This window comes from Lissotriton helveticus, chromosome 3_1 (assembly GCF_964261635.1).
Source record: "Lissotriton helveticus chromosome 3_1, aLisHel1.1, whole genome shotgun sequence".
Taxonomy (NCBI): domain Eukaryota; kingdom Metazoa; phylum Chordata; class Amphibia; order Caudata; family Salamandridae; genus Lissotriton; species Lissotriton helveticus.
This window is the reverse complement of record NC_136061.1, coordinates 1,654,122,380-1,654,136,949: the sequence shown is the minus strand read 5'-3', so window position 1 is coordinate 1,654,136,949 and position 14,570 is coordinate 1,654,122,380. Positions and strand designations below refer to the sequence as shown.

The following is a 14,570-nucleotide window of genomic DNA, read 5'->3' as shown; positions in this document are numbered from 1 at the left end:
GTGCGGGATCAATTTTGTACAAAAAAGACAAAAAAGGTGATAGGGTTATGTGACTACATTTGTAGTTTTGAACCTATAGACACGGGGTATAATCCCAGCATCAGCACTTTTGTAACAGTGAACGATCACCTAATCTCCTTGTACCTTAAAGCAGTGGTTAATTTGAGCCTGTGGTTCTCACCTGCACCTATTTTTGGGGACCGGCACTTCTTTCTCCTTATCAGACATTGACCGATAACAAGAGTGGGAAAAACGCACACTGGGGAAAGGAAGAGAAAGACGGAACAATTGTCACAAAGGGAGAAAGCAGGAACCCGCAAAAGTGAAATAAAGGGGCAGGAAGTGTCTGGTAGTGGATTAAAGAGGCATGAGATGGATTCAAGGCTACGCATTTGGGGCGGCGGCATTTAATAGCACCGGCCACGAGATACTGAGCAGAGCTGGTAGGCGCCAGCACTCATTCCTGTCATTAAACACCTTTCTTTCAATTTTCTTTTGTGCTGAGGAACTGGTGTAATGTGTCCCCATTAGCAAGGCATATCAGGCATCGGGTGTTTCCCCTGGATGTTGCAAGGGTAGGGGGGCTGCTTTTGTAGTAGTGCAGCAGAGTTCCTTGTATACAACAGTTTTTAGGCAACAATAAAAATGCCATGATAACTCTGGTAATTTATGTACCTGCTGGAGAGAGATCAGAGTTTTGTCTGGTGGCAGTTTTCACTCACCTAAGGTAGCGCAGAGGGTTAACATGCCTGCTGCAGTGTGTACTATGCAGATCACAGATCAGTATCTTATGTGCGTAGCTCAGTGGTTTACGACTTTTGTCAAATAGACCCTTTTTGTTACTGTGAAGTTCATAAGTTACTATCGTAATCTAGGTTAGCAAGTTATGTTTTTGTCCCAGTATTTCATTATCCTAATTTTGCTAATAAGTAGAAGTAAATTCTTATTAGTTAAGTCAACCCTAACCACTGTGTTACAATCTGAATCCTGAGGCTGTGCTTCCCCAGACCAAGCACTCTTAAAAAATGCTTACCGGTATGGATGACATGTGAATCCTACACCTTATAGTCCCTTTTGTCGTCGTAACATTTTCTATACGCTAATTAACACATGTATAATTCATTGTCTGTGTGTTTGGGTGTGATGTAAAATGCTCCAACACCCTACACTGGTATAAGAGGCGCTATAAAACAAATGAAATTCATGTGAGTGGCTATGGAGCAGTAAAAGGCAGTGCTGGAGGGTGATAATGGGGGAATCATTGAAGAGCCCCAATAAAAATTGCTGTATCCTGGTGCACTGTAAGATCATCATTTACCATGCTTTAAAAACGAATACAATTTAATATATGATGTAAAATGTGTTGCTGAATCTACCATTTTCCCCACATTTTCGTGGAGGGAGACCCCCCCCCCAAGCCCCCCTTGCAGTGGTCAGGCTCGCTCACTGCGTTTGCTATGCAAAGCACGGGGGCTGTTCTGACAAAATCACAGACCGGCCCTGCCCATCAGAGCTCACTGATTGTAGTTTAATTCTTGAAAACCTACAATTTCACCCAGAACTAAAATGCACCTCTATAAAACAGCTGCGTTAAGGCCAGGTGAAAGCTGCTTTTATCCTGGACATGTTTTGTAGCATTGCACTGCTGGTGTTCTGTCTTTTAAAGCTCTCTATTAGTGACCCTCAGTCAGCCGCGGCCCGTGGAGGGAGTTACGGTGGGGCAGGAAGGCGGGGCGGGACACGGGCAGGGTGGGACTGGAATATGGATAATTAGAGGTAAGTAAACAATTTAATAAATAAAACACATTTTGTAGCGCGCCCTGCATCGCAAAATGCGATGCAGTGCGTGCTACGAAATTCGTTTAATTAATTAAATTGTTTACTTACCTTCAATTATCCATATTCTGGTTTTTAGCACCCCCCACCTTGCCCCTCCCCCGCCCCGCCTTAATGTCCCACCGGAACTCCCTCCACGGGCCGTGGCTGCCCGCAGTCTCTGATGCATGTGCAACAGCATTTCAAGCAGGCCCAATGGTAGGGTTGTATTTTTACTCTCCTCGATTGCTGAAACTACCTCAAGCTTCATAAACACTTTTGCCAATTCTTCCATGGCTAGAGTTGGAAGAGGAATCCATCCTCACCTCGAGTATTTGGATGCATTGTATGTCTTTGCTCTGAGTTTCAGGAGAGGTGTAATGTCCTTGTGCTTCCTGCCTGACTTGTGCATAAATTATGATTGATAATTAGACACTTCCTCTACACTTCCAGGATTGTGCCTAGGTGGGACGCCTTGGGAGTGGGGCAGCCCATGGCAAGGGAAGAACAGATTCTGACAGTGACGTAAAGGAAAATGTTGGGGCACACCTGCAAAATGTGAAGAGGGACCTCTATGTCTCCCATATCTCACAGAAATTCAATGGCCTTGGGCTAAATAGAAACCCCCTGAAGGGTTAATGGGCCCCTGAATGTTGAGGGCTCCCCTGCACCACAGGATCTTATGAAGATTTCCCTTTTCACTTTACCTGTTGCTCTTTAATGAAAGAGGAGCAGGCCGCATTGTGTCTGTCTCCCTCTAAGTGATAAACCCCTTTGAAACCACAGGGCAATCAGCAGTAAACCCCCTCTGAGTGGACTCCTCCAAGACCCCCAGGGCATAAGTGACGGCCTTTACACTGGGGCCAGATTAGGATGCCCATCCTGCTTTGCTCGTATTTCTGCTGTCTCCCTGGGGGCACACAAGAGTTAAATGACCCACCATGTCACCCTGCCACCCTGCATTCTGTTGGGCCATAGTTTTGTTCTGGCCACCCTATCTGCAGATAGTGGAGTTTCAGTCCCACAGACTTGGGAATATAAGGTCTAGGCTGACACAGGGGCTTACTGCTTCCCTGCCACTTGTTAATATCCTCTAAGTAGGAAAAGGGGGAGATATATATATATATATATATATATGTGTGTGTGTGTGTACGTATGCTTGCATTGCTTCTACTTAAGCTGTACTTGCACCGTATCAGAACGATTACACTGCTGCAACTCTGATTACACTCATTCTGTGTGTTGTAGAAGAGAAACCTGCACCACTGCTGCTCATGCTATGCTCTTCGGTGTGTCTTAGTGCAGCTTAAGAAAAACCCTTTCCTATGCAATTGTCAAAACCTTTGGATTTGCCAAGGCTTGGTAAGAGCTTTTAGTGGCACCAGCAGACGATAGGACTCCTTCAGCATCTAGTCCAACCTTATGATGATTATGTCTGCTGTACAATTGTCTTCCTGGGTTTCATTTTCTGTCATTTCTTTCCTAAGGGGTTCCGCCATTGCCAAGATCATTGGTGGTAATGTACGGAAATCCAACAGGTTCAATCCCATCGTCAACTTGTGGGTTTTTGAAGAACTAATAAACGGAAGGAAACTGACTGAGATCATAAACGAAGACCACGAAAATGTCAAGTATCTTCCGGGTCACAAGCTGCCTAAAAATGTGGTAAGTCAGAGAGAGCGGGCAGTTGATTAATTGTGAAAAAAATGTTCAATTGACTTTTACGATGTAATTCAGTTGTACAATCCTGCACAACAACAAACAGAGAATAAAGAGAGTCAGGGGCAGTTAAAATGTCATATTGTATTGTATGCCACTGGTAAATATATGAACCATGCCATCACCCCACTTTGTTCCAAACATGATTACATTCTTTCTTTCCCTGAATCCATTAGCTAAGTGCTTGATTTTGTAATCATGTCCCCCTCAAGTTTTCATCCTGATGCTTCAATGTACTTCTCTCTTTTGCTGTCAGCTAGATTTCTGTTACATAAATACCTGTACAAACACCTGTGTACAAGCCAATAGACATACAGACACCTATGCACACACATACACCGAGATAAACAAATCTCATGCTCACTGACCCCACTCTCCGTCACCCACCTGACGCAGACATACCCATGCACACAGAAATGATCACAATTACAGAAACAATCCTACCAGTGGTTTATTTGTAAAAAAAAAAAAGTGCCGGGGCTCTCATCAGGAGGCAGCTTGCTTCAGCCCAATTTTCCTGTTAGCGCCGCCTAAAAAAGAGCTAACTGTTAACCAAGAAAGTGGGGAGAAGATGTGGCGTAATGGCCAGAGCTGCCGACTTCGTACCTGGGGAACCTGGCTCGAGTGTCAGTGTTTGCTCAACATCCTGTCATTCTGGGCAAACCACTTAATCTCCCAATAAATTAATGTGTCCTTAACTGGTGCTCATGAAAAGCGCCAGTGTTGATGATTAAGTGCCGGTGCTGACCATCATAAACCACTGGCTCAAATTAAGCACTGAGTCCTACACACCAAACATACAGTTAGACAACGCAAAAGCAGGTGCGCATAGACAAACAGACTGAGACAGAGCTGGATGAATGCTGGATTTCTGTTCACGAGCCTTCTGAGGATAAAATCAAATTTGAGGTAGAGAAATAAAGTGCGGTATTAATGGCCATTTAATACTAAGTCTGCCCTTTTTTTTTAAACACTTGGATGAAGGAATACTTAGACTTCTTGCACATCCAATGTTTGACCCCTCTGGAATGATCGTTGGAAAGTAACAATACAGTGCTTTCTGCATGCAGGCAGATTCCATCCATGGCGTCTTTGGTATGATCAAACACATGTAGTACTTCACTGCCTTAATTTCTCAAAAAATAGCATGACACACTCAGCATTGCCACATCGGCCTATATACACCGTGCATCCGGTCCTGGCCTATTCATGAACAAGGGGGCAGTGGTTCATCTGAATTAAACAGACTATACAACTCCCTGAAAGTACTGACTTATTAAATGAAAGCTCAGAACCAATCACATGATACCGGACATGTACAGAGCACTTTTGCCACCCTAGTTGTACTGAATAAAGAGCAAGTATATAACATTTTAAAGATTTAAATTTTCCACACAAAGAATACAATGACACCTAGTTTAATGTTCTTTCTTCGCATCACATTTCCAGAGAGCACTAACTAAAACAAGGGACTGCACTGTGCACTTTAGTCTGAATCATTTTAGCTCTGCTGGCCAGCAGACTTTTTCACTGGCATGTTTACTTTTACCTGGAGACAATGCGGTTCCACACAATACATCTTTGTAACGAAAAAGAGATGTAACACCCACTGTTTCACTTTGAAATGGAGTAACTGTAAAGTTCAGGCAGCAGAGTGACAGCGAAATACACAGGCTGCTCCAGGAAAGGCCTGCCTTGAACAGCCTTCAGGAAGACGAGATGGTTTTGACTCAGTACTACCAATGAGAACAGCGTTTGACACAATATTGTGGTGTTAGGACCAAACGCCATTCTCAGAGTATGACATTTGGATACTTTTTACCACTTTATAAAGCCAGCAAATCCATTCTCAGTGAATCACGTGGTTCGACTGCCTGGATAGAACAAGGTCATGGGAGGAAGGGTGGTGGGGGAAGGGCAGGGCAATGGACTCCTATGAGAGGAATGCTGCCTCCATACACAAAGTTGGAAATTGTATTGGCTTCCTGCTAAGACACGAAAACATCTTATACAAAATGAAATGCAGGCAATGGTACTGCGGCTAACAAAGCTTCAAGTTGTGCATGAGGAACAGTTTATGATTTTCTCCAAGGTGGAAGTGGCGCTAGCCTTCTTTTCCACAGAAACATGACAGAATATACCGCTGAATACCTAATTCTTCCATAATATTGATAACATTAGTAAATGCGATTGTAAGAATGCAATTGGTAAACCTCAAATGGCCTCAGAAACTAATATGGTAAACATATGTTGACTGGGAACTACTTGAGTGTTTATTTTTTTATTATATTTAATTGATTTTACAGAACAACTATTAGTACACGCACAATAGGCACTTGCATGCACACATAATTCCAATTTAGTGTTCCCCACTTCCTTTTCCCCCTCGAACGGCCATACTTGAGTGTTTTAGTACAGACCTGAAAAGCTACAGGTGTGTAGCTCAAGGGGTGGCGCTCAAGTGGAGTTTTACTCTTCGAGAAATATCACAAGGGTTGAATGAAGTATTATAACTTTCCTCCTTCGCCCCCCATTCTCCGTTTAGACATGACAGCACAGAGGAGTACTATATTGATTTTGAACTTAGTTTACAAAACATAAAGCATACTGATAAGAAGGCCAGTAGATTGCAGGCATGCTTGAAAAGTTTTCTCCCTACTAGAAGGTCTGTCATGGCGTTGTTTATTCTTGCAATTCTTCAAAAACAAGACAGTAAAAATGTCTTTACTAATCAAAATAACTCCTAATAAGAAATATCAACAATTCTAGTAGTCAAAGAGGCAGATTTAGAGTTTGTCGGACAGGGTAATTCATCACGAATGTAATAGAATACCCGGTCCCCCAAACTCTCGGTCAGTCTCTTCTCATTTAGAGATGAGCAGACTGTAATCTTTAATTCTGTCGGCAGAGTACCTGTTGGCACCGTCAACGGAAAGTTTAATGTGCGGGTATGACGGAGTAGGAGATGTAGGCGTAAAGTCAACACACTCCCAGTGTGAGGTCATTACTTTTTTGTTGCTCAGAAATAAATTCCTGCTTTGGGAGTTTGTTTCTGAAAAAGAAAAAAAAAAGTTTAAAGTTTGGTGAAAGAATGCCTAAACCGATGGTGGCTGTTCTCCAAATTTCTGTGCCTTGAAGGAAACCGCTGTACGGTAGCAACTTTCAAGGTACAGAGATGATCGCTAGGCTGCTGTCATCTCTAAACTTGACAGATGAGTACCTTTGGGACGGCAGACTTAATGTCCTCCGTCATCCCAACGGGCACTACCCTGTCCGTCAAGCGATAAATCAGGCGAAGTCTGCACCCCAAACCCTGAGCAACTCTGTTCACACTAGTGTGACCATCTCAATATCATTATGGACAGCGTTACCAGCCCTAGGTTTTTGAGTGGAAACCTAATGCATCTTGGGAAATGGGGCCTTGTTTTGTATTGAACTTATTAGAGCATCTCTCCTGATAATGATTTGTAGGTGAATAGTTGAGAACTGGGAAGACTGGCCATGATGACATGGAGTTAGTTCAGGGTTCTCCAAAGTCAGTCCTGGAGAGCCGGATCCATGCCAGATTTTTCAGATCACCACATTAACCAACTATTTGAATTTGAATTTAAAAACACTTATAAAGCGCACTTTTACCTAACGGTTTCATGGCGCTAGGACTGTTAAAAACCTCGTATGGCAACTGGGAGGGACTAAACAGGGAAGGCTTGCAGGAAAAGATAAGTTTTTAATGATTTACGGAAATCTTGATAGAGTAAGATGGAGCGAACATTGGGGGGAAGAGAGTTCCAGAAAGTAGGACCAAGAACTGCGAACTTCGCCCCCCCCATCCTCATTTTCCTGAAGCGTGGGACAGAGAGAAGGGATTGGGAAGAGAAGCGAAGCTCTCTGGCAGGTGTGTACCTGGAAATTGCCGAATTTATGAAGGCTGGGGCGGTTCTTGCTCGAGCCTGAAACACAGTGCAGCCCAATTTAAAAAGAGCCCTCTCCCTAATGGGTAGCCAGTGCAAGTTCTTAAGTACGGCGGTGGCATGATGGAATTTAGGGAGGCCAAAGATAAGGCGTGCCGCTTGGTTCTGTACCAGCTGTAGGCGTCGAAGAGCATAGGCTGGGACGCCATTGTAGAGGATGTTACCGTAGTCCAGCCGGGACAAAACCATGGCCATCATGATGAGTTTAAGAGCGGGAACTGAAAAGAATCTTGACATTTTTCTAATAGTGCGAAGAGTAAAGAAACAGGAAGACACCACCGTGCTGATCTGGGAGTGCAGGGTTAAATTACAGTTTAATGTAATCCCAAGTGTTTTAACAGAATACGAGGGTGAGGGGGGAGAACCAAGTACAGGGGGCCAAAACGTGGGAGACCAGGGACTGGATGCTCCACCAGTCAAGACCAACTCGGTCTTGTCTGGGTTGAGTTTAAGATGGTTAGAATTCATCCAGTCCCTGATGAAAATCATAACTAACTGAAAGTTGAAAATAGATTTGGGAGAGTCAGAGAGATGGAAAATCAACTGAAGGTCATCCGCATAGTTAAAAACGGTGACCTCCATCTGTTGAAGAGCAAAAATGAGAGGAAAAATATAGAGATTAAATAAAAGAGGGGATAGGGAGGAGCCCTGGGGAACACCGCAGTGCATCTTTAGTGGAGAAGAAGAAAACTCATCAAGATGGACGGCCTGGGTTCGGTCCCTCAAGAAGGAATTTAGCCAAGTCAGGGGAGGCCCCCTGACGCCCGATGCCCTGACACGGGAGAGAAGGATGGAGTGGTCAACCGTGTCAAAAGCAGCGGACAAATCAAGAAGGACCAAAGCCTGAGGTTGGCCTTTGTCCATTCCTTCCCTTAAACTATCCAGGACTGAAACCACCACCCTCTCAGTGGAGTGGCGGGGGCGGAATCCGGCCTGACGAGGGGCCAGGTAGCCACTATCCTCCATAAAAGAGCTGAGGACAGTGGCAACGTGGCACTCCAGGATTTTTCCCAGATAAGGGAGAAGGGAAATTGGTCTGTAGTTCGTTAGGGAGGTAGGGTCAGCACCGTTTTTTTTTAAGAGGGGGATGATTATGGCTGATTTGTGAAGTTTAGGAACTACACCCATCACCAAAGACTCATTTAAGAATGTCAAAGGGGGGGCCGGGCAGGCTCGGAAGATTTCTTTCAGAATGGGTGCTGGGCAGATGTCTGAGGGGGAATCGGATTTAACTTTCGCTGCCAGAAAAGACAGTGATTCTTCGGTCAGCAGAGGAATATGGTCCAGATAAAACCGGTTGGGGCAGGGGTCCGGGGCCGGGGCGAGTGAAGGGGGGGAGGTATGTTGGCTTTAATGGCTACAATTTTCTCCACAAAGAAATTGTTCAAAGAGTCGCAGGGAGCTTGGGAGGGCAGAGGTTTTAGTGTAGTTCTGTCTGAGAGTGCCAGCTCATGTACAGTAGAGAAAATTTCTCTAGACTGATTTCCCGCTGAGAGTATTTTCTCAGAGAAATAATCAGTCTTGACTGATAAAATAGCCTTTTTATATATATTAAGTAAGAGTGAGTACTGGGTTTTTAAAGTAGGACAATAAGAGCGCCTCCATGCGCGTTCGGCCTGGCGAGCAGCAAGCTTCTTACCTTTAAGTTAAGCAGAAAACCAATGATTAACATTGTGGGCGCGCTTCACAGCAACGCGTTTCAGGGGGCAACCTGATTGCAGGACCTGGATAGCCAGGTGTTAATCGCATCAACCTGCGATGATGGAGAGAGTTCCTCCAGAATTGGATTGGAGTTTTGTAAAGAGGAACACAAGGCAGGGATGTCCGCCTTGCTCCAGTTGCGAGCCCAGATGTTCTTAGGAAGAGCTAGGCGTTTGAGACAGTGCAGGTTTAGGGTAAACCAAATTAGGAAGTGGTCTGACCACAAACAAGGAGTGATAGTGAGGGGGGACACTGGGATGTTCAGGGACCAAATTTGATCTAACATATGGCCCTTACAATGAGTGGGTGCGGATACATGGGGGGTGAAATTTAGGCTAAGAAGGGAATCTGTAAAGTTCCTAGATGCTGTGTCTTCTGCCGGGTCTAAGGGCCAAAAATTGAAGTCACCAAGAATTAATACAGAAGAATTGTTGACTATTAATGTGGCCAACAGCTCCTCGAATTCAGCTAAAAAGTGAGGGGTGGAGCCGGGGGGGCGGTAAACAAGGACACAGGTTACAGGGGTTTGGAAGGACACAGACCGAATTACTAAACATTTGGTTCCCTTAATGGTCGGGCAGGAGAGGGGTTGGAAACGAAAGTCCGAACGGTCGATCAAGGCGACCCCTCCACCTGCCCTGCCCGATGGTCGATCCGTCCGTAGTGCGTAGTAAGTGGAGGGAAGTAGTGCAAGAATATTGGGGAGGGACTCGGGACAAAACCAGGTTTCCGTTAGAAATAACAAATCAGGTTTATGGCAGTCTAAGAAATCAAAGAGTTCTAGTTGGTGCTTCACTGCTGATCTGGTGTTTAATAGAGCAGCCGAAATGATGGCTCCTGAACCAGAAGTCTGGACCGGTTCTAGGGGACGATTAGGCAGGGAAGGGATAGAAGGGCGGGTTAAGACCATAGGGGGGAGAGAGTGGGGGTCTAGCAAGGCCAAGGTTAAATATGGTGGACACAGAGGTAGCACTAAGGACACCGTAATTTTGATGGGCGAGGAGCTCGTCTGAGGAGTATGATAAAATTTGGGCATAGTAGGGTGCCCCTAGCCCTGGCCGGCCGCGGACGGGCGCAGACGGGCTTGCCTTTGGCGCGCCACCGGCGCGCCCGCTGTGCGTGCGCATGGGGCTACGCTTTTGAAGCCTAGGAGCGCGGAAGCTGAAGCGCTACCCTAGGGACTGGTCTGCCCCCTCAAGATGGCGGCCGCAACCCCGTCAGCCCTCCGGATCAAGCGGCACTCAGCCGTGCCGGACCGGGGCTAGGGGAGCGGCAGATGTAATTTGAGGAGCAGCAGCCAGGTAAGAACGACACAAGAATAACAGTTTTAAAATTTCAGCAAATTAAAATTAAAGTGAGCCCACGAGCACCGCTGCAGCCGTGAACCAGCCGCCACCGGGTTCTGCAAGTCCGCTGCGCGTGCGCATGGGGCTACGCTTTTGAAGCCTAGGAGCGCGGAAGCTGAAGCGCTACCCTAGGGACTGGTCTGCCCCCTCAAGATGGCGGCCGCAACCCCGTCAGCCCTCCGGATCAAGCGGCACTCAGCCGTGCCGGACCGGGGCTAGGGGAGCGGCAGATGTAATTTGAGGAGCAGCAGCCAGGTAAGAACGACACAAGAATAACAGTTTTAAAATTTCAGCAAATTAAAATTAAAGTGAGCCCACGAGCACCGCTGCAGCCGTGAACCAGCTGCCACCGGGTTCTGCAAGTCCGCTGCGCGTGCGCATGGGGCTATGCTTTTGAAGCCTAGGAGCGCGGAAGCTGAAGCGCTACCCTAGGGACTGGTCTGCCCCCTCAAGATGGCGGCCGCAACCCCGTCAGCCCTCCGGATCAAGCGGCACTCAGCCGTGCCGGACCGGGGCTAGGGGAGTGGCAGATGTAATTTGAGGAGCAGCAGCCAGGTAAGAACGACACAAGAATAACAGTTTTAAAATTTCAGCAAATTAAAATTAAAGTGAGCCCACGAGCACCGCTGCAGCCGTGAACCAGCTGCCACCGGGTTCTGCAAGTCCGCTGCGCGTGCGCATGGGGCTACGCTTTTGAAGCCTAGGAGCGCGGAAGCTGAAGCGCTACCCTAGGGACTGGTCTGCCCCCTCAAGATGGCGGCCGCAACCCCGTCAGCCCTCCGGATCAAGCGGCACTCAGCCATGCCGGACCGGGGCTAGGGGAGCGGCAGATGTAATTTGAGGAGCAGCAGCCAGGTAAGAACGACACAAGAATAACAGTTTTAAAATTTCAGCAAATTAAAATTAAAGTGAGCCCACGAGCACCGCTGCAGCCGTGAACCAGCTGCCACCGGGTTCTGCAACTAAATAGGGATATGCTAAAAACCTGGCATGGATCAGGCCCTCCAGAACTGACTTTGGAGAACACTGAGTTAGTTGATCATCTTTATTCACACACTGGAACTGAACTTCTAACACCGTGATCACTGTCACACGTGTTAGGCGCAAAATGCAAAAACTGTGTAATATTTATGATATTTTGAGGACAGCTTGTAACTTTCCCCCAGTAACTGTTGCTACCAGCGGAAGCCATGATGACAACTACCCTTTGGTTTAGTTTCAACATCTTTCTTCTTGCTTAAGAGGAAATGTTCTGCTGCCCATTGTGACTGTCGTCTCGGATAACTGCTGAGCTTTCACATTTTTCCAGTGGGGCAAGAGGCTTGAGCAGTTGGTGTGAAGAGTTAAAAAAAAATAGTTGGGCAACAGTGTATTTTCAACACAGCACATGATTCAGAACACCAATATAGTGATGACATAGACATGTGCTCGCCACAGATTCATATTGCAAAATCTGTTTTGGCCTCGCTCTGATAAAACATTCAAACGATCTGTTTGAAATAGGTTTCGCCAATTAATATTTTTAGATTTCGTTTTTTTAGAATCTAGGATTGGGTGAAAAGCTAAAAAAGAAAAGTGAGTAGAGCAGTACATGAACATGCATTTATTTACAAAATTATTTTGGGGGAAAAAAATACTTGCTGAAGATTTAATGATTGGGCCACACAAATAATTCAGCTGAGTCATAGACAACCGTTGTCACATCTAATAAAAAATAACAAAACATTGTAGATGGGTAGTCTGAGACAGCTTTGAGCACAGGTTTGTCTGAGAGACAAATGTGCATTACATGACCATTAGTAATGGGTAGTGACAGATGGGAGAAGAGTTAGGAGGCATGGTGTGGAGCAGGGGCACTGAAAGTTGTCTTGCGAGTGCACCGGGTTCACCCTGTTGTGTGTGAATATAGTAAAACATTATTTCAGGATAGTGGGATGTATTGGTGAACACAAGGGTACTTCAGGGGATTCCTGGGTAACTCTCCCTCCACTTTTAATTTGGAGCCTTAAAAAAGGCAGAAGATTGGCCATTACTGATCAGATATACACAGAGGGCCTGATTCACACAGAAAAATGTACACTTTTGTGTGTTTGACATTTTTTGGGTATTCACAAACTGCAAGTTTAATTTTACTAATAGGAATGTTACAACTGCAAAGACTCCGCAGTCGGGGCGGAGAACGGATAGAGTTTCTGCTATCGCAAAATTACTATTAGTAAAATGAAACTCGCACATCATGAAGGCCAAAACATTAGTAAACTCACACACAAGTGTATGTTTAAGAGTCCGTGCATGTTTAAGGGGTTAATTTGGATTTCGCAGTTATTTTCAGGCTCCACCTTTTTGTCCTTCTCGACTCTCTGCTCTTCTAATGATTTACCTACATCCTTTGCCCCCAAATATATTTTACTTGAGGCAGCGGTGATGACGGTTTATGCTCGTCTGTTGCACGCACAGGGGCCTCCTTCTTCCCCCACATCCTCTGCACGACTTCACTCTCTCCTACGCACTTCTCCCAAGGCTTCTACTCTCTACAAACATCTTCATGCTTACGATTCTATTAGAGCCAAGTTTAAGGTTGAGGAACAATGGGAGCATGACCTTGACACTATTTGGTCCACATCCATGTGGGATAAGATATGGATTAAGATCCGTAAATCTTCTAGAGCGGCGTCCCTAACACAGTCTCTATTTTTCATTTATAATAGGTTGCTCCATATGCCCGCTATCCTTAATAAGAGGTTTTCCACCACCCCAGATATATGCTGGTCCTGTTCCTCCTCGCAAGCTACCCTACTCCATATGTTGTTCCTCTGTAAACCAGTGCATGATTTTTGGATACAAGTTTGGGCACAAATTAACGTAATTTTCAAGACCCGCTTCCCTTTCTCTCGTACTCACATCTTTTTGGGTAGCCTCTCGCCTTGTTGGGAAAATGCTGACCTGGATGTTCGTATTGTTGACCTGCTGTTGGCGATTGCATTTCAACAGATCACTATTAATTGGGAGGCTTCAACTAACATCTACTTCAAAGCTTGGTGGTACAATGTTTGTCACAACCACAGGTTGGATACTGCTTTTGTTTTCCCCATTCGCATGGCTGCGAAACGCGAAGAATTATGGCTCCCTATCACATTATACCTAAATACTTGCGCTCTCCGTTTGCCCCGCCCACAACCCTCCCAGCAAGAAGTCCTTCAACCGCCAGGAATGCCCTTTGCATTTCCTTTCTTGTTGTTTATCAATTTCATGTATTCAAACACTCCTATCTTACTGTTTGCATACCTATTGTATTATCATTGTTATATTTATTGCCCATGATTTACTCATGTTATTGACGTTATTGCAATATTTTCCGATTGTCCTTGTTTTCTTTTTCCTTCTTTTATTTGCCCTTTGATTTCTCATGACCTGTTATTTGATACCTTGTATTTAAAGAGTCCGTGCATGTTGCTTTGAGTTTTTAAATCTAATTCTTTTCCAACTTTTGTCATTATTGAGATACAAAACACTCATATTCTCCTTCAGGTAGATGGAACCTTTTTCTGAGTGTGGTCAGTTTCAAAGCAATCTTTGCAAGCTTCTTGAAATTTATGAAGGTTGTAAAGCTTTTCTGAAAAACGTTTTTGCAAAAAACTACTTTCAGCAGAACTTTTGTGGGGAAATTCTTAATTTTTTGTTGAAGGCAATTTTTTGGATGTTGACATCTTTGAAACACTTTGAAGGCGAAATCTAAAGTTCCCCTCCACCTCCCTTTGGAACCTGGCAGATTTTGCAAAGGGGTCTGAAAGGGGGACACTGGGTCCGGAGGTAGTCCATGATTTTAGAACTCCCACAAAATCCGAACTTTGCAGGACTCACAAATATCCTTATATAGTTTTCCTAACCTAGAAACGCTCGTAGGAATGTGATTTCTCCACAGGGAAAGTGATGGATGGAATCCTTAAATTAATCTCAGCAACCAGTAATTACTCAGGCTGCATCCCAGAACATCGTTATGCACGGATGGGTCCCATCC

The 14,570-nt window shown here is 45.2% G+C and overlaps 1 protein-coding gene across 2 annotated transcripts in view; it reads left to right on the top strand.

The window, feature by feature from the left end:
• LOC144823691 (glycerol-3-phosphate dehydrogenase 1-like protein) overlaps window positions 1–14,570 on the top strand; it is a 185,556-nt gene that overhangs the window by 73,800 nt on the left and 97,186 nt on the right. For both annotated transcript variants that reach the window (XM_078682426.1, XM_078682425.1), the window contains exon 2: window positions 3,303–3,480. In XM_078682426.1, coding sequence (XP_078538552.1) covers window positions 3,303–3,480 — 178 coding nt within the window. The remainder of the gene's footprint in view (window positions 1–3,302; window positions 3,481–14,570) is intronic.